General features: G+C 41.8%; 2 protein-coding genes across 52 annotated transcripts in view; one reads left to right on the forward strand and one right to left on the reverse strand.

The window, feature by feature from the left end:
* The window catches only part of tnnt3a (troponin T type 3a (skeletal, fast)), a 52,632-nt gene extending 25,687 nt beyond the window's left edge, over positions 1–26,945 (reverse strand). For 2 of the 50 annotated variants that reach the window (XM_038807721.1, XM_038807722.1), the window contains exons 1-11: positions 26,810–26,915; positions 23,318–23,358; positions 23,128–23,135; positions 18,262–18,285; positions 15,779–15,796; positions 14,503–14,520; positions 11,225–11,242; positions 10,423–10,440; positions 8,764–8,787; positions 4,935–4,956; positions 2,198–2,243 (exon numbers count right to left, since the gene is read on the reverse strand). In XM_038807721.1, coding sequence (XP_038663649.1) covers positions 2,198–2,243; positions 4,935–4,956; positions 8,764–8,787; positions 10,423–10,440; positions 11,225–11,242; positions 14,503–14,520; positions 15,779–15,796; positions 18,262–18,285; positions 23,128–23,135; positions 23,318–23,337 — 216 coding nt within the window. In that variant the 5' untranslated portion in view covers positions 23,338–23,358; positions 26,810–26,915. Of the gene's footprint in view, positions 1–2,197; positions 2,244–4,934; positions 4,957–8,763; positions 8,788–10,422; positions 10,441–11,224; positions 11,243–14,502; positions 14,521–15,778; positions 15,797–18,261; positions 18,286–23,127; positions 23,136–23,317; positions 23,359–26,809 lie in introns of all 50 variants that reach the window. The other 48 variants (XM_038807723.1, XM_038807734.1, XM_038807731.1 and 45 more) reach the window with 48 other exon arrangements.
* Positions 26,946–27,010: 65 nt separating this feature from the next.
* prr33 (proline rich 33) overlaps positions 27,011–27,854 on the forward strand; it is a 56,852-nt gene continuing 56,008 nt past the window's right edge. Inside the window, exon 1 of one of the 2 annotated variants that reach the window (XM_038807715.1) lies at positions 27,011–27,036. The gene's annotated coding sequence lies outside the window, so the exon portion shown is untranslated. Of the gene's footprint in view, positions 27,037–27,401; positions 27,421–27,854 lie in introns of those variants that run through there. The other variant, XM_038807717.1, reaches the window with a different exon arrangement.

Below are 27,854 nucleotides of genomic sequence, written 5' to 3' on the forward strand. Positions count from 1 at the left end.
AAAGAGTTTGGAGCCTTCTCGGGCTACAAACTCAACATGAGCAAAAGTGAGATCTTCCCAGTACACCCGCAAGGGGGGGGGGGGGCAGCACTAAAGGGCCTGCCGTTCAAACAAGCCCGAAATAAATTCCGCTACCTGGGGATCCAAATAGCCCATGACTGGAAAGGGATCCACAAATGGAACCTCACCAGCCTGACGGAGGAAGTTAAAAAGGACCTGCAAAGATGGAACACACTCCCGCTCTCCCTCGCGGGGAGAGTCCAGACGATCAAAATGAACGTACTGCCCAGGTTCCTTTTCCTGTTTAGATCCATTCCGATCTACATCCCCAAGGCCTTTTTCAAAGCGCTGGACAAACATATCATGGCGTTCGTATGGGGGGGTAAAAATGCTAGGATCCCAAAGAAGGTCATACAAAAAACAAAATCCAGGGGGGGGCTAGCCCTCCCGAATCTACAATTCTACCACTGGGCGGCAACAGCCAAGCGAGTAAGGGGATGGATCCAGGAGCCAGAAGCCGAGTGGGTGCGTGCAGAGGAGGCCTCCTGCATGGGAACCTCCCTCCGGGCCCTCGCCACGGCAGCACTCCCATCCCCACCCAAAAAACACTCCACCAGCCCAGTGGTGACAGCCACCCTCCAATCCTGGAACCAACTGCGGCAGCAATTTGGCCTGTACAAAATGTCGGACAAGGCTCCCATCTGCAACAACCATAGGTTCAAACCAGCACTGACCGACGCCACCTTCAAAAGGTGGAGGCAGGACGGGGGGACACTGACAGTCAAGGACCTATACACGGACGACAGGATCGCAACACTGGACGAACTGACAGAGAAATTTCAGCTAGCTGGGGGGAACGAGCTACGGTACCTGCAGCTCAAAAACTTCCTACGAAAGGAGACAAGGACGTACCCACAACCGCCACGACAGACACTATTGGAAGACCTACTGGACGCAAGTATCCTAGAGAAAGGGAACTGTAGTGACATGTATGACCGACTGGTAGACAGGGACGACACCGTACTGGACGCAACAAGAAGGAAATGGGAGGACGACCTGGGGATGGAGATAGGGTGGGGACTCTGGAGTGAAGCACTGCATAGGGTCAACTCCACCTCCACGTGCGCAAGGCTCAGCCTGACGCAACTAAAAGTGGTACATAGAGCCCACTTAACGGGAAACCGTATGAGTAGGTTCTTCCCGGAGGTGGAGGACAAATGTGAGCGGTGCCAGAGAGGCCCGGCCAACCACGCCCACATGTTCTGGTCTTGCCCCAGACTTGTGGAGTACTGGACAGCCTTCTTCGAGGCTATGTCCAAAGTGGTGGGGGTGAGGGTGGAGCCATGCCCGATAGTGGCGGTCTTCGGGGTTTCAGACCAGCCAGATCTATTCCTGGGGAGGAGGGCGGACGCCCTTGCCTTTGCCTCCCTGATTGCCCGCCGTAGAATCCTGTTTGGCTGGCGGTCAGCAGCACCACCCAGAGCTGCAGACTGGCTGTCCGACCTCTCGGAATCTCTCCAAATGGAGAAAATCAAATTCGCCATCCGAGGGTCGGACGACGGCTTCCACAGAACGTGGGAGCCATTCATGCAACTGTTCCGGGACCTGTTTGTGGCCAACGTACATGAGGAAGAATAGTCGGGTGGCCAAGAACCAGGGGAAAATGGGTGGGAATCGGGGGAAGGTAGCCGGGGGGAGGGGGGGGGGGGGGGGGGGGGGGGGGGGGGGGCTACGGGCTCGGTATGGGGGTTTGATGGCAAGCCAAGGCCCAAAACCAAACTATAAATAAATGCCTATAAACATGTGCCTCGGCCATATTGGGGAATGTAAAATATGTATGCTGGCTAAAGGGGGCGGCCACAATTATTGTTATGAAGATGCTTACCTGTAAATATTCATGTTAAATTTTTGTGTTTTCCTTTTTTTTTTCTCTCTCTCTAATAACTTGTAATTTGTCATATATAAAATATGAAAACTCAATAAAAAAACATTTAAAAAAAAAGAAAAATGCCAAAGTTTCTGAATTAGCTTCCTTGCTGAATGTTACTTAGAATAGAAACAACAGTCGTTAATGACTTTACAATCATTGCTAACTTTTGATCATATATAGTATTAAAGAAAGAAAATTCATGAAGCCATCAACAAAACAAGAAGCTTATTAATGGTGAAAAATGTATTTGATAATGTCTGCACTCACATCAAAGTCAACTTTCTCTCCATCTGGAATTTTCGGGGCAGACATTCTGTAATAAAGCAACAAGAGTTAATGACAGCTGGAACTTAAACAGATTGTGAAAGTACTGGGAGCATTTTATTAAGGCAAAATGTTTCTTCATCATGGTGACTGCTGTGTACGGTCTGGGAAATGAAACATTTGCAATTTCAATATCCTAACCTCCGAGGGCCGAAGGGCTCTTACTGCGCTGTAATGTTCTATGTTCTATCTCTATGGCTCTGCATTGGCTTCTCTTATCCAGCACCACATTAATTTGTTTCAATTAAAGACACTGCGGCAATTTTCACTCTGGGCGTGTGTGGATATCTGGCCGTTGTCGATTGTCCTTTCCAGGGCCATTCGTTTTCCACAGTTGCCACAAGTGGCAATCATCACCACTATTTGAAAGCTCCTTGTTGTTATTCCTTGCACTGTTGTAATGATCCTGGTCAGCCCCTTCCTGTTCTCTATGTTGGCATGGCAGCCCCAATATACTCTCATGTCCTATCAGCTGTCTAGACTGCTCACTTCCTTCCCATCCCCCAATATCCCCATGTCAAGCTGACCAGAGGAAGGTAACAAAAAGAGATAGCGAATACAGCAAAGTAGAAGAAGAGATACGGGAAAATTAAACTCTTGTCCTCCAAGCAACGAGAGATGCTCAATGGAAACATGGATCATTGAATTAGGGTTGGTTCCTTCGAGTAAGTTTCAACTCACAGAGCATGGGATCACTGAATTTACCTGGAAAAACAACTTAGGAAGAGAGATCCACAAAAGACCAGAGAGAAAAACAGGAGTGAGAGAACAGGCATGGAGAGAGCGAAGTAAACAAAAGAAATAAGGGACAAAAACAGGATTCGAAAAAAACGAACTGTTAAGAAGAGAGAAAGCAAGAGAAGGGATTAAAGAAAGACAAGGAAACAAGGAAAGGAAGGCAAAGGAAAGAAAGAGTGAGACACAGAGGGGAAGAAGAAACACATGAAGACAGAAAAGAAGCAAGAGAAAGACAAAAATGGAATTGAAGGAGGAGAGGGAAAGACTTGAGACAGAAGGATGACAGAAGTAGGACAAAGATCGAAAGGGGAAAGCTACAGAAGAATAAGGCAGGTGGAAGGAAAGGAGAGCCACATACATAAAGGAAGAAGGAACGGAAGGAAAATAGAGATAGAGAGAGACACAAACACAAGGGAATATCAGGGAGGGGAAAGAAATGAACAAAAATAGCACAAAAGAATAGGTGGGGGTTAAAAGAAAAAAGCACGACAGAAGGGAAGGCGAGACAGATAGAAGAGGAGAGAAATAGAAATACAGTGGTGGTAAGAGAAAAGGAGATGCACAGAAGAAAGACTGGAGGGAAGTAGATGGGAATTAGAGAAAAAAGGGAAAGGGGAACAAGGTACAGCTTGGATAGGCAAGGACAGAACAAAAGTAACAGTATTTATGAGAGGGATACCATGTTGCCCAAGTGGAAAATGTTGACATAACAATGTTAAACTACTTGCAACCTGCAACGTTTGATCGAAGCTGGAAAAATCTAACCTCTATCTCTATTTGTCCCACACTATATTCAGACCAGGAGCTCATCTCTAACTGCAGATTCCATACCCAAAAATTGGAAAAACAGAAACTCATTGCTCATCGGAGAAAAATTTCACTCACGTTGTCTTATTTTGGGTTGGGTTGTACAAAACAAAACAATGCTGCAGCACAGAAGGTATCCATTCAGCCCATTGCACCTGTACTGGCCCTTTGAAAGAACTTTCCAATTTGTCCTGTTTTTTTTTCTCCACTGCCCTGCAAATCTTTCCCTTTCAAGTAAGAATATGCTCCCACCACCCTTTCAAGCAGATCATAACTTGCTGCCTGTAAATGTTTACTCATCTGCCTTCTGGATCTTTGCCAAGTATCTTAAATCTGTGTCCTCTGATCGCCCACCTTCTTGCTAATTACAGTATCATTTTTCCACTAACCTTTTGCTGAGATTGTCAAATCTGAAAAGCGGCTTTCACAAGGCCTAATCTCAGTCATCTACCAACATGCCGCAGTCGAGGATATTCAACTTCTAACATTCCAGCCCTACAGTTGTGAAGTTTATGGCTAGGAGCTTCTCCATCGAAACACACAGGAGTGCAAACAATGATTCTATAGTTTTGTAAAGCAACTTGGGTACTGCGACAACTTATCTTTGCTTTCTCCTGTTAGGCAAGAGAAAAGAGCAGAGGGAAAAATGATAAAACCCAGGCTTTATGAATCATCAATAATTATTATTCTGCTCCTCAGTGAGTTATGGCTGGAGCCCCAGAGACAGACAAGGGGTAGCATGGTAGCACAGTGGATCGCACTGTTACTTCACAGCGCCAGGGTCCCAAGTTTGATTCCCTCTTGGATCACTGTCTGTGCGGAGTCTACACGTTCTCCCCGTGTCTGCGTGGGTTTCCTCTGGGTTCTCCGGCTTCCTCCCACAAGTCCTGAAAGACATGCTTGTTAGGTGAATTGGACATTCTGAATCCTCCTTCTATGTACCCGAATAGATGCCGGAATGTGGCGACTATGGGCTTTTCACAGTAACTTAATTGCAGTGTTAATGTAAGCCTACTTGTGACAATAATAAAGATTATTATTATTATTATTATTACTATTAAACAGTAGATCTGATGAAAACCATAAGTGATCCTGCATTAAATAAATCTTCAAATTCATTAAAATCTCTACTCACTTCATCTTTGGCTTTTCCTCCTCTGTGGCAAAATAAAACAAAAAAGTAAATAAAAATAAATTAGCCATTTTATACAAAATTAAAGACAAAATACAGCATAAATGGAAACAAAATATTGTAGCTTTTTATTTAAAAAAAAGTACAATCTACTGCATTACAAATTAATTCTTTTCTCCCCAATTTTTCCCCGATCATCTGAAGGTATTGACTCCATGTTAGGGACGGTTCTACAGGTGGTGGTCATTGTTCAGTAGCTAATCCAAGTGTATATTATTCCTGTGCAATCATTTATCAGTGAATGCTGGCAGGCTATTCATTCGTGTGAAACCATCATAGCTCAGCCTGCTCTACTATGTACACATGATCCTTGACCACAGACATTTTCCACCAGGCGTTTTTGGAATAGCAGTCAGAAACCTGCAGGAGTCTGGTCAACCATTTCTTCCCCCATCTAATTATGACACATCCAGTACCTGGGGAACTGTACCTTAACATGAGTCAACACCCTAAGAACAAACAGGAGCTGGGGAAGAAAAAAAAGAAAGAAAAAGAGAAAATGATCATGAAGATGGCAATAACAAAACGGAGCAATCTAAAAAAAGAATGGACTGCTACAATATACCTCCCATCTATCATTTTCAACAAAGTCAAAATTAACATGCCTAAGATTTTAAAGGTTAAAGAGTGCCTGTGCTTATGGCTTGTCTGGTATGACTTTGATAATTAACGTATTAATGAAAAGGAAATAGATATTTATTAAAATTTACAGGGAGAGAGGCAGTTCACCGATTTGATCAGTTTTTTTGGAGAGTGGTGAATTTTATTGAGTTCTCAGCAGAAGAACGTTGTGATTCAAGGATCAACAAACTTGTTAAGAGCTAGATGAAATTTAAATCAACATTAAACCTAATACTCTTATCATCTGCTGATCGAGCGGAATGAATCTTGTCAGTTAATAATATTGGATGGAGAAAAAACCTATGAACCGTCAAATCTCTACCCTACGGCACTCTATGCCTTAACACAGCCAACATCTGCATTGCCCGCAGAGCTTTAACTCCACTGTCTTTCTTCATGGAAGAACCCTAACATTTAACAATCATCACGTTACAACAAAGCCATCGATTTGATATGTTTCTCCTCATTTTAATTAAGTGTACTTCGAATAGTCGGACTTCTTGAAGTCATATTTTGTGTTTCTTTTATCCAATTTGTTTAATATCTTGTAAACTGTGTTGAGGTTCCCCGTCCCTTAGTCCCTTTCTTCTGCAACTGACCTGTTCTTGCGGCCTTACATAAATCCTTTCTACTTCCAAGCCTCAGGCAATGTATACATGGAACAACAGTGCAACCCATTAGGCTCATTGACTTGGCTGTTACCCTCGACATTCTGAAGGGAGGGCAGCTTCGAGATTAGCGAGCAAATCCATGATTGTTTTTCAAATATAAGCAGCAATTGAAAAAAAATTGTGGAGGAGATTTTCCGATTTTGTTATTTTCAAGAGAATTAAAATTCATCAAGCTCGACTCAAGACATCAATCACTCTGTCACATCACCAAGCAGGTGGTGGAGACAATATTGTGTAAAATAAAAATGGATTGGTGATTTCCAAACGGCAGTGGATGAGGTGTCTGCCATCCAGTAATGTTGACAGGAGGGCCGGCCCATTTTCATGGTGGGGTCTCATTGGCAACGAGTAGGTGAGGCACCAATTGCTGACAACACTGCTTCGAGATAGCTCACTATTTGGGAGGAGAAGAAATCCCAGTGGGGTGGTCATGGATTTTGTACCTTAAAGGGCAAGGTTAGAAAGATCAGATGGTTACTGTGGAGTTCAACATCAGAAATGAAAGCAAGGGGTTGAATTTATACTGGCATTTAAGACTCAAAACCCAACCCAGAAAATCAAATAGCAATGACGATCAGGCCTATTTCCAGCTTCCGCTTGTATCACATAATGATCCTTGTAACTAACAATGGAAATGGCCCATCCTGACATGTACAGTCCATGGTTTTGAGCAGGTTGAGGAAGTTACAATGATATCAATGAATGACATGAAAAAAGTGGCTGGAATTCTCCGATCATTGTGATTCACCTTTCCTGCCGGCAGAGCAACTCTGCCCGCTGTTTTTGAGGCTTAGGGCGGCTTAAATGGGAAATGGATACAATCCCGCATCAGTGAATGGCACAAGGCCTAGAAACACGCAGCTGGAGAATCCCGCCCAGTGTTTTTGCCTTACTGCCTAATTTAACACCTGTTTATATACATTCATTTTTTTTTTTCCGTCAGGACTGCTGACCATCAAAACTGATAATGTCCACCAGCACCATCTTGACAGTATAATGTACAAAATGAGCTTTTGAATATTAATTTACTATTGCAGATTTCCTCAAATATATCTATGCAGAGAATATTGTGGAGGGGGTGGTGGGGACAAAGGAATTATAACTTACTGCTGCCACTGCTTTATCAATGGGATTTTGGGAACTGGACTTTCATTGAGGTATGGTGGACCATTAAAAAGGAATAAAAACATCAGTTATCTTTGAAGCACACCACCTTCAGGGGAAATGACAAATACTGTTTCCTGTTTGTTCACAAATACACAGGACACTTCCGTAAATCACAGTGAAATGCAACATTATGTTATTGACTTCACTGTGAGGAAAACTACACCCATAGTTCCCAAAGGAATGTTTGCAAAGAAGTGATTTTTATAATAGCTCAGCTTTCAATGGTTTAGTGCTGCAATTCTCCATCATTTAGTTGCGTGTTCGTGTTCCAGCAGGCACCTCCCTAAGTGGATTTTCAGGTGACTTAGCTGACTTAACCAAGCTGGTAGCTCATTCTGCTGGCCCGCATAATTACTCCTCCTTCAACCGCCACCCCCTCCCGCCCCCGCGCCCCCCCCCCCCCCCACCACCACCCTCCCCCCATCCATTACTACATCACTGAGTGAATGCCAGCAAGTGAGATCACCTGATCAACTGATTCACCTTTGTGAGTGGGATTATTTCGAAAAAAGTGGCGCTATGCATATCAACACAATGCAATCGCACCCCTCAGCATCAGATCACAGTGCCCTTAAAGCTAGTTAAGGTGTTTAAAACCTTAGACTGTCCTCATTGCCTATTTGTTAAACGATTTCCCTTTGAAGGAAATTAGGTAAAATAATATGGAATAAAAATTAGTTAAAGGGGGCGTTATGAAATTCTGCATGATTTTCTAACATTTTGAAAATTAAACACTTCCATTTTAGAATTACTCCCTTGGTCTTTTGGAAAAAAAATTGTTTGCAGTAGTCAGGAGTGTGAAGATAAAATCCATCACACTACCCTCACCAATTTATAACCTGTGCAGCCATTTAGCCTTGTGTGCTACTTTCTGCCAGGATCTCTTATCAATACCCATAATTGTCCAACAATATCACCGAACTCACATTTAACACCACCTTTTTATTTGGCACATTCTGCTACCAATGTTATCAGCAAAAGCGCACGCACTAATCCTCAAAGAAATTAGGCTGAATTATGAAATGAAGACAGATTGTGAAACTGACACTACAACAGACAACATTAATATTTTAGCAATCAGCACTGCGAATAAAACCAAAAATAATCACGTTGTAATACATTTAATGAACACGGCACTGAAATCTGTTAGTCAAAGTACGAGCTGAATCTCGCAGCTATATAATGTGTTATATATAGTCTGCTACTGGATCACCTCAAGCCACGCATTTAGAAGAATTAACCCCAGAGAATTAGGGGGAGGGGAAGTTAGAATTCAGTGGGGTGAATTTACATTGGTGATAAAGCAAAAATACCGTCTTCTTCTTCGTTTCCATAAACTGTGCATTGCAATGAAAAAAACACAACAGAGTAAAAAAAGATTAAGTCAGTGTGTTCAGGACCATAATTCCATTTAGCGAAATTTGTAGACTGACTGTGGGTTTGCACTGAGCCATTCTGTGCTAAAGATTCACCCAGGATCTGGAATTCCTTGCTCGCACTGTTGATTGGAGGTCAGAATAGGCTTGGTGTCTACTGAAGCCTGATTTCACCCAGGTGTGTAGATTGGCTCCTGTTTGTGTTCTGGCTTCTTTCTCAGGATTAAACTGAACGAACTCTGTCAGAAGGAGCCTATTTTGCAGGCTGCTTGACATTCATCTGACCATCTCGCTAACAATTAAAACCCTCTGTCTTGCAAATCCGGCCTTATTCAGACAATTATTGGGAGTCCATAATCACCAATTGTACGAGCACAAATGGAATGGTTTTAAATTGAGCAGCGATTTTCTCAGTGAGAATCAGCAATGTCCCACCCTCGAAGATGATATATTTACTTCATCTCAACATTAGTCCACTTATTGACAGGGACCTGATAATATTTTGGGGCCACTTTAGCTCAGTTGGCTGGACAGCTGATTTGTGATGCGTAACTATGCCAACAGCGCCAGTTTAATTCCCGTACCAGCTTGAGTTTATTTATGCAGGCTCTGCCTTCTCAACCTGGCCACTCGCCTAAGATGTGATGATCCTCAGGTTAAATCACCGCCAGTCAGCTCTTCCCCCTCAAAGGGAAAGCAGCCTATGGCCAAATGGGTTAATGGTTTATCATTACCAGTAACAAAGATCAAAGGAGAATCAACAATGTGAAGATAGCATTCTGACTGCCAACAAGGAATCAATCCTCTGCTTAGATTAAGGTTTTGGCATAAAAAAGGATAATCCTGACCTCACGTGTTCATTTGTATTCATTGCTTTGCAGCTAGATGTAAATAAAATTAAATACCTCTAGATGCACATTAAGTGACTCAGAGTAACGGATTATAAGCATATCTCCTTTTTTATTTCTTTACTGATGCTCTCAGTTCTCCATTCCCTATGAAGATGTGCCAGAGATAATTGTGCCCATAGACTATCCATGAGCAAACTCTATACATCCTATTGTGCCACAATTATTAGATGACAACATAAAGTATGAAGGGTAACATAAATGTGGAACCTCGACACAATGTTTCGAAGATGATCAGGTAAATGAATTATAGATTAAATGACACATCTTTCGATTAAACATTCAAAAAATGTTGTTTAAAATGTAAATAACACCAAATTAAAACAAAAGGCCCACAGGTTTTATTGAGCAAGGTAATCAAGATGGGTAGCTATGCAATAGGCCATTAAAATGCAATCTCAGTAAGGATCTAAGTAATGTGATATCTGTCTGAGTCAAGGCATGCATCTTGGCAACCTCTATGAGGACCACTATGGTAGCAAGCAGAATCAAGTGGGAATAGGGTGGCAGTTTTTTACACAACTATATTAACTACACACTGGCTAGATGGGGTGGGTCACAATTGTTGCCACGGCCAGAGGACCTGACAGTCTCAAAATGTAACTTGGCTGAAGCATCTCTGAAAAGGAGACTTAGAATAAATTGGAATCCCATGCATGGTTTAAAAAACAGCAGAGAGCAAACATACCTTCTTCATGGTGCACTTCTGGGAGAAGTCAGGTACATGCAGTGAGCAGCAAATACAAAGAGCAAAATACAAGTTAATACTGAGCTTTGAAGAGCAAAAGATGTCAATGCAGCAGATGCAGGACCACCCCAAGAAGAACTAATAAATCAGGGTCACCTTTCCAGCATCACTAAATTACACAACTCAGTTAATAGCCCTATAATTAAGTATTGGCATTGCCTCCACTGTTCATGTTATCAACAGCTGATTAAATTGTATCAAATAAAAATAAGAAGTAATGAAGGAGGCTCCAGTATGTCACTTAATGAATGGTGATGATTGGATGGGTGATATGTAATCACTGGGGATGCTGATGGATACAGAATAATAATTACAAATTATGAAGGATATGGAATGATTGGGGTGATCAATGATGCAAAATGACGGACAATATGAAGGATATGGCATAATTGGAGATGATAATATAATGTGATGGTTGAGGATAAGGAGGAAGAAGGAAATGAACATGGTGAGATTAAAAAACAAAGGGGAAAACAGTAAAGTGCAAATGATAATTAAAAGAAAAAAAAAGAAAATGGGAGAAAAGAGAATGAAGGTAAAACAGAAGATTGAAGTAAAAAAAAGATCAGGACATAGCATACCAATAAAAAGGAAAGGGAGAAAGAATGAAAGAGAAATAACTAAAATAAGAATGAGGAGAAAAAAAAGAATGAGGAAAGATATAAATGAAGGAAACTAAAAGGCTAATAATAAAAAAAAGATTTTAAAAAGAGGGAGGGTAAATGGATATTACACTACATACCTTCTTGAACAACCTCTTCTGAAGACGGTGTTAATGTACAGCAAGCAGAAAAGCAGCAGTGCAGGGATTGTAAGGTATAAGACAGAAAAGCAAAAAAGGAACAATATTGATTTTTATTTGTATTTTAGATCAGTAAAAACTAGTGTAAGATTAAAGAGAAATATACACAAGAACAAAACACTGCTCCTTCACATACATTCACTCAAATTCACTTCAGTATGTACGAACGTATGCCAATTAATTGTTACAACAAAGGGTACTTTGTTAGGCATTAGTCGAAAAACCCATAGATATCATTCAAACATCCTTAAATTCCTGGAATCTCAGGAATAAAGGCATTTGTACCACAGACATATAGATGATCTCTGTATTTGTTATTTGCCAATGTTCAAACGTTCCTCATCCCACAATCATGTGTATGAAGCTGGGTTATGTAGCATACAAAGCTATATTTAATAAATTATCCAAATACTGGCAGACTGACAAATCTTCCACTGTGTCACAATTTTTGGATGATGTCAGAACACACAGAAGATAACATAATGTACAGTTTTCACATTCGAGCCATTAGATCAAGCTTTGAATATGACCAACAACATGAATTATAGATTTAATAACACATCCTTTACTCAAAACAACCAAAGATTGCTATTAAGAATGCAAACCAAACCAATAGATTTTATGGGGGGGGGGGGGGGGGGGGGGGATTAAGGTCACCACCAGTCTCATTTTTTGGTTTGGGTAGTCCACTTTCTAAGTAAGCAAATGTCACTTTAGTTTATCAAAACGAAGGCTAATTATTTCCCCTTGTGGATTTCCACATCTAGGTTTGTGGAGGTATTAAATTATTATGTTTTTGATAAACTTTCATTATCAGGTGGAGTGTCCACAGCCGTCTTGGAAAGAGTGCAACAGAATGCGGAGTTTGGGAACTTGGTGCAAGTGGAAATTCCCTGGTAAGTATTTACAGTTTTAGAAACTGCAAAAGTAACTGGATAAGATACTTAGGTAAAATAAATTGCCTGTGGACACCAGTTAATTGTCAGTCAGCTGTAAGCTTGGTGTTAATTATTGTGAGCAGGAAGAAGTTAGTACTGTAACTTGGGTCTGACCATAAGTAAACTGTATCTGCTGTTGCACTGAGTGGTCGCAAAAAGTATGCAACGGTAATAGAGTTCCAAAATCAGCAATTTGATGCAAGTGGGAACTAGGAGTTAAATTAAAGGACATGACCTCAGGGGTTTTTATCCCTGGATTATTACCTAAACCACTTGCATATTGGCATATGGACATGAATTAGGGAGGTGAGGTGTGGCTGAAAGAGTGATATGGGAAAGAGGGATTCCATTTCATGGGCTATGGTCTACTATTGTGACGGACAGAAAGGAATGGTGCCATTGGGATTGGTACCACCTGAACTGGGCAAAGACCAGTGAACCTTCAATAATCCCAAATTAGTTGGGGGGGGGGGGGGGGGGGGGTGAATGAATTTAGATGAAAAAGATAGTGTAGATAATAGTTTGAAAACAAACAGAAATGAAGAGAGAAGGGTAACATTCAGAAATTGGCTATTGTATACTCCAGGTTAAAGGAAAACTAGTCACTACACCAAGAAAGAAAAAAAGGAAACACATGAGGAAAACAGAAGCGCCACAGGAAAATTAGGATGTGTGGCTCAAGCAAACATTTGTTGTACAAACACATGGGGGTACAATAAAGAACAAAGTGTCTGATGTGCAGGCACAGAATCAACTTGGTGGGTGTGACATGCTAGCCAATACAGAGACATGACAACAGGATGGTCAACACTGAGAACAAAACATACAACTTGTAATCTACAGGAAAACCTTTTCCATAGGGAATAATTGATGCGAGATCAACTATTATTTTAAAACTTGTGGTTCATAGTTTTGTTAGCCAAATGTATTAAGGGCTATGGGGCAAAGGTGGTTAGAAGGAGTTCGGTCACAAATCAGCCATGGTCTTATTAAATTGCAGAACAGGCTTAAAGGGATAAATGGACTACTCCTGTTTCGATGTAACATCACTCCAGTTATGATCTATGAATTTCCTTTCCACCTCTACAACCCTTCCATTTTGTTTTGGATTTGGCAAAAAGATGTCAGTACAAATTTGGATCATACTCTGTAGGAAACTATTTGTCCACAGATATGGATCCTCCTTTCCAGTTCAATCTATCCACCTGATTTGCATCTCTTGAATCTGTGCCCAGCCCTTCTCCTCCAGATGGCACCACTCAGAAAGGTTTTCATTCGAATTAGAGGATCTCTTCCTCCATTTTCATATCAGTTTTAATGAATAGGGAGCTCACAATGAGCACGCAGCTCAATACGATATTAAGATACAATTTAAGTCCAAATAATGTCATAAGTGTCACTAATAATGAGATAGTGTTCCTGCCTCTGAGCCAGAAGCTCCGGGTTTGAGTCTCACCCCAGGACTTAGTGGCCAAGGAAGGGAAGTTCATAACACGGACAAACAGGTTGAGTTTCAACCTGCAAAATCCTTCCATCATGCCAATGGCAGGCAGTAGGAACAGGAGAGATTCCTGGTCATCCGTGCTTGATGCAGATTGGCGCTTCCCAAGCTACAAGCTGCTGGCAACAGACTATCACAGGAATAACTAGCTATGGAAACAGATAAAAGTCTACCTTAGTGCACAACTAAGTGTGGGGGAAGAAAATCGCGAATGAAACCCCAACGTGAATCAGGCAGGCACCTCAGACACCTATAAAGGTCCCAGTTAAAATAGTATTAAGTAGGAATTGGGCAGGAACAGAGTGGCAAGTCCTTGCACAGATATTTTAACATGTTCACCAGACAGGATAAAATTATTCCCATTGTTACAGAATCTGACAGTTCCAAAATAAAAAAGGGGTGCACGGTGACACAGTGGTTAGCATTGCTGACTCAAAGCGCCTCAGACCCGGGTTGAATTCCGGCCTTGGGTGACTGTCCATGTGGAGTTTGCATTTTCTCCCTGTGTCTGCGTGCGTTTCTTCCCAATGCTCTGGTTTGCTCCCACAGTCCAAAGATGTGCAGGTCAGGTGGATATTGACCATGATAAAATTGCCTCTTAGTGTTCAGGGATGTACAGAATGGTTGGGGTTTTGGGGGTTATAGGTAGGGTCCTCTTTCAGAGGGTTAGTGCAGAATTGATGGCCCAAGTGGCCTCCTTCTGCACTGTAGAGATTCTATGTTAACTGGTCTAAAAGGTTTTCTGAAAAGGAGACTTGGAATAACAGACAGCAACATACCTTCTTCAGCGTTGGCATCTGGGGGAGGCGAGGTACATGCAGCAGAGTAGCAAATATAAAGAAGCAAAATTCATGTTAATAGTGAGAATTGAAGAGCAAAAGATAAAAATAATGGCAGACACAGGACAACATCAATATGAAACAACAAATCATCAAACAGAAAACCAAAAGGACCAACTTTCCAGCATCACTAACTCAAACAATACAAAGACTGTCTAGCCCCAGAACAATGAATCATCCAGTCATTAAGTATTTGCAATATTTCTCCTGCATGTGTTATTAAAAGCTGCTGAAATTATTCACATTTAAATTCCTGAATAAGAAATAACAACAACAAAGGAAATTCCATGACACCATATGATTATTGGGGGTAATGAGTGAAATGCAATTTCAGGGATAATCATGGAAACTTAATGATTGGGAAAGAAGGATACAGACTAATTGAGAATGAGGGAAATGATGCAAAAGGATTGGAGCTATTGAAGGATGCACAATAATCCGGAAAGGGGGATGTAGAATGATTAGGGATAGTGAACAGACTTATTGAGGATAATATAGGATACAGGATTATCGGATATAGGGCTGGATTCTTCTGCCCTGCCCGCCACAAGGTCACCACGGGCAAGATGCGGACAATGGAAAAGCCGATTGACTTCAGGTGGGATTCTCCAGTTATAAGGCGGGCACGGCAAAGAATCCCATCTATAGTGTAGGATTCACAATTATTGCAGGTGATGTACAGAATTATTGGGGAAATTTAAGGTTACAGAATTATTGGAATATTGAAGGAAACATAATATTTGGGATAGTCTAGGATGCACAAGTGTTGGGGATAATGAAGGATACACAATTATAACAGGAATAATGGAAAATATGTAATTATTGGGGATAATAGAGGATACGCAACATTGAGAATAAAGGAAAGTACACATTACTGCGAATAAAGGAAAATACAGAATTCTAGAAAGAGTGGAAGAAGAAAACGAAGCTGGGAAAAAAAGAGAAAACAATATAAAGGGAAATGATGATCGAAAGAGAAAAAGGTAAACAAGAGAAAATAAAATAAAAGTAAAACAGTAGAATGAAGAAAATAATCAGGGCATAGCAGAGCAATGGAAAGGAAAGAGAGAAAGAAGGAAAAAGAGAAATCCTGAAAATAAGAACTAAGGAGGGGTAGAATGAGAAAAGATCAGAATGAAGGAGAGGAAAAAGGAGTACGAGGGAAAAATAGATGAATAAAGAAAAGGTAAGGGTAAAGTTAGGTTATCCTACATACCTTCTTCAGCAATCTCTTCTGAAGATGGTGTTAGCATGTAGCAAGCAGACAAGCAGCAGTGCAGAGAATAGAAAGGCATCAAATGGAAAAGCAGAAAAGGAACAATATTGACATGAATGTTATAAATTATATCAGGAGACACGAGTATATAATTAAAGAAACATCTGCACAAGAGCACAACACTGCACCCTGACACCATTAACATAACTTTCACTGCAATTCACTTCAGCATGCACAAAACCACCTGATTGTTGAAATAAACAACAACTTTGTTACACATGAACCGAAACAAAACAAAATTGCAAGTATCCACAAGTATCATTCCAACACCCTTAAATTCCTGACATTTCAGGTGTACCCCTTTGCTAATGGCAATCAACTCACCCTAGATGTAAATTCTATTTAAATGCAGAACCATTTTCCTTTTCACTAATATTAAGCTTAACATTGAAGTTCTTACTGCAGAAATTCCGTGAAAAGAAAATCTGTTCACTGTTGTAGATACATGAAATGATTGTTGATCAGGCGCATATGGCACAGGGTAGCAAGAGTAGGCTGTACCCTTCTTGGTCAGCTTACTGCAGAACCTTTATCTTCATTGTCTTTGAAATGGGGGAACAGTGCAAATGGCAAAAGTCCACAGTGAACAACGCTACCAGTGTTGAAAAAAACAGTAGAAAATGTAGGGTGAATGAGGAAGCAGTGACTACTAAATGTCAATGTGGATTTTGAAAATCTGAAGTTTTTAGAGTAAACAGGTCTTTAAGAATAAAGATTGTGAATTAGTGAACAGTTATAGTTACAATGGAACCCACTTAAAATCAGTTTTGACAAATTGCACCTATAAAGAAGTCCATATCATGCTCAAGATCAAACTTTTCTAACAGATCAAAAGCATTTTCATTCACTGTTTAACAACATAATCAAGATCAATTCTATGACATCAAAACTTGGTTACAATTGAAATGTTAGAGTTACAGATTCGCTCAGCACTCATTTACAATTGCATCATTATTCCTATTTCCAAATTAATGTGAAACCATTATATATGCAAACACTTTCTATAATTATGTAGGTACTTGAGTCTAATTTGTTCTGACACTGCACTTTTATAAACACTCTCTTTGTCCTTGTGACATCCTGAACAGACACAACTTATGTTTGTACCAGGGAACCATATAAACATTTCTTCTTCAAAGTAATTTGGAAGAGGTTGATCTCGTGGCACGGTGGCACAGTGGTTAGCACTGCTGCCTCACAACTCCAGGGTCCAGGGTTCAATTCCAGCCTCAGGTGACTGTCTATGTGGAGTTTATACTTTCTCCCTGTGTCTGTGTGGGTTTCCTCTGGGCGCTCCGGTTTCCTCCCACAGTCCAAAGATGGTACAGGTTAGATGGATTGTCCATGCTAAATTGCCCCTTTGTGTCCAAAAACGTTAAGTTGGGTAACTGGGTTACGGGGATACAGTGGAAGGCTTAAAGTAGGGTGGTCTTTCCAAGGGCCGGTGCAGACTCGATGGGCCGAATGGCCTCCTTCTGCACTGTAAATTCTATGATTACCTAATTAACTGCCAATCTATTGCATATATCAGAATTTCACTTGTTTTTGTTAGTCAAATCACGGTGTAAATAAATGTATCCAATAACCTATTTTTAAAAGTTATCTACTACTTTTGCTGATGTTTAGGTAAATGCAGGTATTCGATACTTCATGCTGTGATTTGATATAAAAGTTGGCACAACATGTCACATATTTGCTTGTTTTTATACACACAGTGAAAACATACGCCTACAAGATCTAATTTTTCAACAGGCAATTAAGACTTGATTTCAAGAGAGTTCCACTGCAGTTGTTATTTAGCAGTTATGTGTGTGTGTTATAACTGGTAAAGATGAGAGGTTGTCCCCTTGGAGGTGTGCCGAATGAGTTCCACAGCTGAATTAAGTTAGGTAAGGGGAAATACTCAAAAGAACATTTTTTCTGATCGTGTATGGTAAGGGATGACAAAACAACAAAAAAAGGGGGGGGGGATTCCAATGGGTAAGTGAGGTGTTACTTGAAGGCTCCAGGCTGAATCTGTGGCCCTTGCTCAGTCAGCCTTGACTCAAACAGAATGCTGGTGGGAGTATTACAGTTGTTCCCTAGCTTTGAGCTAGGGACAAGAAAAATGTTGAACACCTCTTCCACTCATTATCCCTGTCAATAACCTCTGCTGCAACACCACATATAGGTGGTAGGTGAGGACAAGATGAGGTTCTGCTGTGATGCTCTCCAAGTCACATATGAAGAAGTTTGCTTGGGCAAGGTATAGGAATACAAATAGAACTTGTGCTGCTATAGGTAAAAAAAAACAAACACTGAAGTGCTTCCCGTTCATGATATTACAATATTAAGAGTGCTGGAATTGTTTTGTAGTGTTATGTTATACAAGTAAAAGATGCCCGTGGGCAAAACGAAGATAAATTGGGAATCATTATCATTACCTCCCTCTTCATGTTCTTCATGTTCTGTAATCCAACACCAAAGATAATAGATGGTGATTAATCACAGCAAATCCAGTCTTCATTACTTACACTGCCTTCACCATGGGCACCAACTACAAGATTCATAGCCAGCTGTAAATTGGAGAAACCAAAAATGCTCCACCTAGAAGGTCCCAGCTTTCATCCCTAGTCTGAGAGAGTGAAGGGCTCCCCGTTAGGGCACAATTTGGGACACTACAATTAACCGCAGCATCCTAAAGTAGACAGAGGAAAGAAATCTGGCAGAAATCCTGTTCAAAGACTTCTGCTAGAGATTGTACATCAGGTAAGATCAGGTCAGAACAGGATCAGATATGGTTGAGATACTTTGTCTGACCTGTCAACACTCACTGCTCAGGTTCACATGAGAGGAGTGCCACTCAAGCAATGTTCCAGAGGTGTGACTGGATTCACCGGTATTAGGGTATGATTAAAGAGCCTGCTAACACTCATTAGCAAGGCTTGAGTGGAAGAATGGCTTCGAACATCGCTGCAAGGAGTTGGCACTTGTTAGGAAGGAGAGAAAACTGGCCAAAACCATTTTTTTTTCCAATTTTAGACACCCAATCCACAAACCAATTTGTAACAAACTTTAAAAGTATATCAAACAAGATACAAAACGCTACTTGTGAAAACCAATAGAGAATAAGCTAAAAGTCAAAGTAATGCAGAGGGAAGGGGGAAACGGAAGACATAAAATTTCCATGAACCAGAACATCTCTCTATCCTTGATGGCAGCTTATGCAGACTTCAGTAGTGTCAAGAGAATACCATCAGATCCAAGCTGAGTTTTCAGTTCAGTGACTGATTCTTCCAACCTCGGAGAAATACAGTACACAATACTGCAAAACATTCAAGAAAAATTACAAAACAAAAAAGAAATTAAAAGTATTTTTGAAAAATTGCTAACTATATATATTCCAAATCAATATAATTAAAGACTAAAATATTCAATAAATCAACACTAAAGCAGAGAAAGGAATGCATTAAAGAGCATATAAACCGAGTGAATCCTGAACAATGGAGCATTGAAATAATTGCTGGCAATTGTTGAAGCCGTTCATAGAAGTATATTTTATATGCCATCTCTATCTATATACATATAAATAAGTATATTTACATAAAAGAATGTATAGAATAATTGAAAAAGAGATTTATTTTAAATATGAGATGTTTTTTACATAGAGCTTTGCCATTGCAACTAACCAACTTAATAGAAATGTTGTTGATTCACCTCATAGTTAACTATTGTAAGTCATGTATATATACAGATGCACAGTGCGGGTAATCATCAGGTAAAGTTCTGTCTCCCAAACACAATCAGTGACTGCAGTCACTCTGCAAGATGCAACAGTCTTGTTTGACAACACAGTGGTCAATTGATATAAAGAGATACGCAGAACCTTCAACTATGGCAGGAGTGTAAAATGAGTGAGGTTAAATTGGCTGACCATTATGCGCCCTGCCCAGTTTCCCATTTTGTCTCATTAAAAGTTTGATTTTTTAAGTAAGTATTGAAATTTTTGTGAAAAGAAAAATAGCGATTCAATTGCAAACAATATAAAAGCATCACTCTGGATTCTTGCCACACCCTCTGCCATTATTTTTATTATTCTTATAATAAACGAAGTATATTTTTAATGAAGTACAGCCAGCCTTGCTAATACTTCCTCTATCAATTTTTAACCCATTTACGAAGAGTTCTAAAGTAAAAGAACTTAAAAGTATTTTTGAAAAATTGATGACTCTATTAAGTCCAAATATTAAACAAATCAATATTAATGCAGGGAAAGGAATGCAGAAAAGGGCATATGGAAACCTATAAACCCAGCGAATTCTGAACAATGGAGCATTGAAATAATTGCTGACATTTGTTGAATCAGTTCACATAGGTATATCTTAGATGCCATTTTCTGCTTCCCTTTTCACTGGCCTCATCAGCTCTGAAATAAAGTTTAGAGGGTCATAGATCATAGATCATAGAATTTACAGTGCAGAAGGAGGCCATTCGACCCATCGAGTCTGCACCAGCTCTTGGAAAGAGCACCCTACCCAAGGTCAACACCTCCCCCTATCCCAATAACCCAGTAACCCCACCCAACACTAAGGGCAATTTTGGACACTAAGGGCAATTTATCATGGCCAATCCACCTAACCTGCACATCTTTTTGCCAAAATGGATAATAATGAAAAAATAACAAGCCCAGGATGCCATCAGTAGACTTACTCCCTGTTAACATCAGGAGTCTGTCTACTGCCACTTCTACTGAAGTAATACATGTTTCAGTTGAAAGGCCTTTTTTAGTGTGTACATTGGACTCTGATTGGCATTTTGGGACTGAACTAGTCAGAGTATGCCCTATTCACACCTTGACCATATTATCGGATGACATGGCTGAAGAGACCAGTGAAAAAGGATGTACCTGAGACACTCAATGGGCTAACAATTGATGAAGAGGTAATATAAAGGTTGACTGTACTTGAAGTTGCTAAGTCACCAAGACCAGCTAGAATGCATCCAATTATACAAAGACGGATGGATGCAAATTGCAGAGGTCCTGGCTATAATTTTCCAATAATCTATACTTACAAGGATAATGCCAGAAGTTTGGACAATGGCAAGTGTTACACCCTTGTTCAAAAAAAGTGGGTAGGGATAATCATAGCAATGACAGGTCATTCCGTTTAACATTGAGGGGAGGGGAGCATTAAGAAATGAGAATCCAGGGCACAATTGGGCAAATATGGATTAATTATTGAAATGCAACACAGATTTCTTAAAGGCAAATCCTGATTAAATAATTTAATTGAGTTTTGTGATGAGGTAACAGAGAGGGTTGAGGTGGGTAATGTGGTTGATGTAGATTTTCTAAAGGCATTTGATAAAGCGTCACATAACAGATTTGTTGAGACCCGTGAAATAGATGGGACAGAGACCACATTGATGTGATGTTTGCTGAGTGACAGAAAAGAAGAAGTCATGATAAAGGTTTCTTTTTTGGACCGGGGAAATCTGTAGAGCTCCCCAAGGGTTGGTACTGGGCCGTCTGCTTTCTTTGATCATTAGTAATGATCTACATTTGGATGTACAGGGCACAATTTCAAAATTTGTGGATCACACAAAACTTTGAAGTGTTGCAAACTGTGAAGAGGACAGTGATAGAGTGCAAGGGGGCATTGGGCAGGTTGGTGGAATGGATGGACAGGTGACAGATAACATTTAATGTTAGAAGAGTAAAAGGATATATTTTGGTAGGAGGAATGAGGAAAAGCAACATAAATAAAGGGTGAAATTCTAAAGGAAGCACAGGCATTGAGAGGCTTGGGGGTACAGCTACACAAGTCATTGAAGGTGGCAGGGCAGGTTGATAAAGTGATTATAAAGGAATAAGTGTTCGTCAGGCGTATAAACAGAGGGATAAGAGTACAAAAGCAAGTAAGTCATGATGATTCTTTATAAAACACTGGTTAGGCCTCAAATGGAGCATTGTGCCCAATTCTGGGTACCATTTTAGGAAGGATGTGAAGGTTCTGGGGAGAGTGCAGAAGTGAGTCACCAGGATGTTTCCTTTAATGGAACATTTAAATTATGAAGAGAGGTAGGATAGGCTTGGGTTGTTTTCTCTGGAGCAGAGAAGATTGATGGGTGCCCTGATCAAAGTGTACAAGATTATGATGGGCATGGACAAGGTGGATAGGGAACAGATGTTCCCCTTAGTTGAAGGGTCAGTTACGAGGGGACATAAGTTCAAGATTGGGGCAGGAGGGTTAGGGGGGAATTTGAGGAAAAACCTTTTTACTCAGAGGGTGGAATGTACTGCCTGGGAGGGTGGTAGAAGTGGGTTGCCTCACATCCTTTACAAAGTACCTGGATGAGCACTTGCCACGTTATAGCATTCATGGCTATGGGCCAAGTGCTGGCAAATGGGATGAGGTAGGCAGGGCAGGTGTTTCCATGTGTCGGTGCAGACTCGATGGGGCGGAGGGCCTCTTCTGTGCAGTATTAGTCTGTGATTCTGTGAAAACACTTATGAGAATGGTTCCAGTGATGAGAAACTTCAGTTTTGTGGATATATTAGAGAAGCTAGAGTTGTTCTCCTTTCAGAAGGATTAGAGGAGATTTGATAGAAGTGTCCAAAATCATATGTGGTCAAGACAGGAAGGTCAAGGACCAGACGATATTGGTTTAGGGTGAATGGAAAAGGAACCAATGGCAACATGACAAAAAAAAAACATTTTTACCCAGCAAGGAATAGCTCTGGCAGAGAACTAGCACGGACAAGTGGGACCAAATGGTCTCCTGCTGTCCTTGTAACCATTCTTTGGAGAGGTAAATTTCAAATTATTTCTTGTGGGACAGGGAGTAGCAGAGTACTACATCAAAGCCCACAAAAATAAACTGGGCCATTGCCACCTTGGGCTACATCTCTCATCACCAAATGTACCTTGCTCCCAGACCACACAATATTGAGCCAGTCTTAATACGCTGAGCTGAACCGTGATACCCGCCTGGCCCTGCTTCTACTTCTCAGAATGACTCTGGCTTCTTTGCTGTTGGAACCAGTGGGGTGCTGGCATGCTCCACAACTTCAAACCAACCCTCAGACAATTCATGTCGAATTTGAAATCATTTAAAATACTGCGCAATAATCTACTGGGCCAAAAAGTGAACATAAAGCGACAAATTGTGACTACCTGGGCACTATAATGTAATAAAATCCTCATGCTGCAACATAGAGATTATTGCAGTGATTGCTATACGAGTGTGTGTACAAAGTTTGGCTTCACTCCATCTGTGCATGCCAGCCAAAGGATGGACTCACTTACCTTCGTACCTGCAAAAGAGGAGAAAAGAACATAGGGTTACTCACAGACAAAACAAACAAGTAGAATCACATTGACATCGATCTGCTTAAAAAGTTTCAAATGCAAAACTGAGATGGCGCTCATCCCGCATTAACTGGGTCATCCCAAGCATTCGTTAAGCAAAGCTATAATATTTCAAATAAATACTTACGCTTCTTCAGTGTCAGACATTTTGAGATGAGCCCCTTAGGTCTGTGAAAAAACAGAAGAGGGAATCTGTATTAGAATGGGCCACAGCATGCAAAGACCATCGACTTTGGTCTTAGCAATTGAAGTAGGCAGACATGTAATGAAAACCACCAGCCAGAAATAGCCTCATTAACAGTGCAGAGCTCATGTCGCCATCACCAAAATACAGGGCAGATGGATAGGGGAGATAGCGATCACTGTCACCGCCATAGAGGGGCCTGCAGAGCAGCTGGACATACAGACAGAGCGAGCTGTCACACTGCTGCTTCCTGGACTTGTTCACACACCCTGATGCAATTATCTATTGATATTTTCTGTACACCCCATACCCCCCCCCCCCCCCCCCCGCACAACACCCATGGGCCAACCACACAACCATTTTGGAATAGCAAGCTAGTAGTCCATGCTGGCACTGTAACACCAGGAGCATGGACGAACATTTTGAAAAATGAAAAAATGAAATGAAAATCGCTTATTGTCACGAGTAGGCTTCAATGAAGTTACTCTGAAAAGCCCCTAGTCGCCACATTCCGGCGCCTGTCCGGGGAGGCTGGTACAGGAATCAAACCGTGCTGCTGGCCTGCTTGGTCTGCTTTAAAAGCCACCGATTTAGCCCAGTGAGCTAAACCAGCCCCTTTTATATTCCAACCTTGGAAATCGCCAAGTGTGCCAGGCTCTCAGCCTTGGAAGTGTAAAGTCAACAAGAAATTGTCATTTCATTTCAGGGGGGGGGGGGGGGGGGAGGAGGTATATGTATAATATGCACAATGGATGGAAGAGGCTGTGGTGGTGCGAACTTGGAAATATATCCAACCTTTCCATTCAAATTAAAATACATTAATGCTAAAAGGATATCCCACCCTTCCTCCCAGCAAGATCTGAAATAAAACCAGGAAACGGTGGAAAATCCCAGCAGGTCTGGCAGCATCTGTGGCGGGGGAAACAAAGTGAAATGTTGCTGGGGTCTTCCCCCACCCGCCCCCAGCCCCAGCATTTTCCTGCTTTTATTTCAGATCTCCAGCATCCGCAGTAGGATTCTCTAATTCATGCTAAATAGACGAGGCAGCAAGGAGAGCAAGTTTTCAGGTGCACCATCCGTCCAAAGGTTGCTAGCCAACCAAACTCCTCAACATGCCTCCCCTGCTCCAATCTGTGTTGCTGGCCTTACACGGAAAATCTCGCGCTTTTTCCCGCTGTAACTTGGGCGGTAAAGCTGCAGAAAGCCCAATAAAAAGGGCTATCGTGTTTACGCCATTTCAATCTTTGCGTGTGGTCCTTCTGCTGATCGGTGAAAATTCGGTGAAAATTCACGTTCTGTGACAAAAAAATTGCGCTTTCGATTTCAAACTGCAAACTCCTTCGTTTAAACTATTGCATCAATCTCCTTTAAAAAAAAACATCATCGTCAGGCTGTCTCAGAGATAACTACATATTTTTCGTATTCTTGTCTGTCCCTCTCTCCCTGGAGGTAGTGTTTGGTGCTGAGGTCCAGTCCGTGCTCTGGAACCTCGCACTAGCGCTTGTTCTAGAGAGGCGCCAGGAAGTGGGCCAGGGGCTATTCAACTGGAAGGGCATCGCAGCCAAGCCCTGACTGAGATCAGGTAGCAGCAGAAACTGGGACCCCAAACTGGCTTCAGGTACAGAACTGAGGTAAAATAAAGCAAAGAGGCGTGGGGGGAGGGGGGGGGGGGGATCTGACATTTGAAGCAGTTTTCAACATGTCTTCAAATCAGAAAATTGCCCCGCCAACCCTCGCAAAATAGATTTCTCATTCGCAAAGCACTTTTTTACCTGAATGTCTCATATTACGTGTTTTAAATGCATGTTTTGATGGTTATCCAGCTATAGAAACAACAGAGGCACATATAGAAATAACTGATGTGGAAAAGCCAGATGAGCAATCCTTTCCACTCCGCTCAATCCTGTTTCCCTGGACTAGTGGCTAAACTTCAATGACTTCATTGGCCGTGAAATGTTTTGACACCTGCTATGTTTGTGAATATTTTTTAAAAAGCTTCATATAGCTCGTGTCGTTCTAACCTCCCAAGATACTGCCTCAGAGAGCAGAGTGCGTGGACACATTTGCATTTATAAATGTCTTTAGGAAAAGGTTCCGCGGGAGATAGGGGAGGCGAGGCTAACAGCTGGGAATGCGCAACTCCTGCACTCGCAAGATCCTATTTCCACGTCTTCAGCTTGGAAGGATCACTGGAATATTTCTCGCCGGCTCCCCCCCCCGTTCTCCTTCCTAATTAGGCGATGTCTTCTCAAAGTCCAGATACAGTAATCCACGTCTGGGACACGGCTCGGCCAACAGCTGCCTCCCGTCCACAGGCTGCGGATCAAACCTTGGCTAAAGTAACATTCAGTCAAACGCCGCACATTCGGAGTATTTCAAACAAGAACATGAAATGATTCATCGTCAGATACCCAATTCGCCCGACGCCAATAAGCCCTTTCTGGAGCCAGTGTAATTTATTCTGTGTCTTGTCCTGAACGAGTGGATTTTGCTACATCGCTCTCTACCTGCTTCCAGATGTTTGACATGTCTCACTTACAGAGTTGAGAACAGATCGCCTCTGGCTCAGTTACTCATGTTCCACTTTGTCTCACTCGATCTCCATCTTTCTCGCTCCCCATCTTACATTTCCAAGTCCCTCTCTATTCTCGAGACCCCCCCCCCCCCCCCCCCATGTTTCTAATTCAATTCTCCCTCTGTCTCTCTGTGCAATCTTGTTGATAAGATTCAATCCGAATCAAGGTTTCTTTAAAACCTGCTACCGGACCCTGCACCGAATGACTGTACAATTTTCGATATTGATGTTTTCTCTCTCTCTCGGGAGCCTTACATACAGGCATGGGAAAGCCGCACAGACTATCCCTTCCCACCTCCTCCTCATCACCGCAGATATCCACATTCCCACACCCGGACAGCGCAGCTCACTGAATTGTCAGCCAAACCAGCTACTGATTTCACCTAACTGCGGGTGTTCCCACACATCGAAATCATTTGTTACAGTAGTGACCCTTCATTTTATAATTTTAAAAAAAGTTCCCAACATCAGACAGAGGCAGCCAAGTCCCACAGCGGTTACCTTTTAGACTCATTTGAGACAATTAAGATGAAACGCCACTATCTACCCTGATGAACCAGATTCAGTCACGTTTTGGGGTTCTCAAACATGCCAAACGCCAATTTAATATTCGTCCCAGGGCTAACTAAACACCCGATCAGGTAAACGACATCCAGAAAGTGTCCAACTTGGAGGCTGCACATGAATAATGGTTAGAGTGGACAGCAGCTATGGTTGCTTGATCACCTCGACTGACAAATATCTAAAGATTCACATCATGGTGTATTTTAAATCACATTGCTGTTGAACCCAGTTCGCTGCTAAGATTGGCCGTGATTTTAAGAAAGTTGGTCCAGAGAGCGCTGGTTGAAAGATCTTACCACAAGGTGAAGCTGAAGGAGGGAGGATCCCTGGTTGCTGTGATCAGGCAGTCGGCTCTGCTGCACTCGACAAGATGACTAGTCCACATCTTATAGTGAAATCCGAGCCGCCGGGGAGCCGGATTGGTCCCAACCACTTGAAGAACAAGGGGGTGGGGGGGGGGGGGGGGAGAAAAAGAAGTTTCCAATTTTAGCAGAAGTTCAACAAGATGCAAAGGAGGGAAGCGGTAAGTGAGGAGACACTCATTTGGTTATTTGTGGAAGCGAAGCAAGCAGAAAGGAACATCTGCCGGATTTGGAGAGGAGGAGGGAACACCCAACCCCTCCCCCCCTCCGAGAAAAAAATCCGGAATATGTTCTATTCTTACCTGTGCTACTGTCTAGGTAACGTTTCTGCAGAGGCTGACTGATCTGCTGTGTATGTCCCCAAGACTGTTGGCGCCTTGGCTTCTGATTTCCAGCATGTGTCGTTTTATTTTTGACTACACAGACAGAATTCCGAAGGAGAGTCATTTCGGAATTTGTCGGCTTCTGGATTTTATAGGTTTCTGGGTTTTATAGATCTTAAAATCGAGGCGTTGCTGGACAGTTTGGGGAAGGTTAGCTCTGAGGTAATTAAAATTAAGATTGTTTTGGAACTGTTTAAAATATTGGGATGTGTGAAGCCATTGCCTTATTTTACATGTACTTCCATTTCATTTGATTTATTTTCCTATTTCATCATAAACATTTACTTTGAAAAACAAAATGGGCGGCACAGAAGGACAGTGGTTAGCACAGTTACCTCACAGCTCCAGGGTCCCAGGTTCGATTCCCGGCTTGGGTTACTGGCTGTACAGAGTCTGCACGTTCTCCCGTGTCTGCGTGGGTTTCCTCTGGGTGCTCCGGTTTCCTCCCACAGTCCAAAGATGTGCAGGTTAGGTGGATTGGCCATGCTAAATTGCCCTTAGTGTCCAAAAGGGTTGGGTGGGGTTATGGGGATAAGGTGTTGACTTAGGTGGGGGGGCTCTTTCCAAGGGCCTGTGCAGGCTCGATGGGCCGAATG

Source organism: Scyliorhinus canicula, chromosome 9 (genome assembly GCF_902713615.1).
Source record: "Scyliorhinus canicula chromosome 9, sScyCan1.1, whole genome shotgun sequence".
In the NCBI taxonomy this organism is placed as follows: domain Eukaryota; kingdom Metazoa; phylum Chordata; class Chondrichthyes; order Carcharhiniformes; family Scyliorhinidae; genus Scyliorhinus; species Scyliorhinus canicula.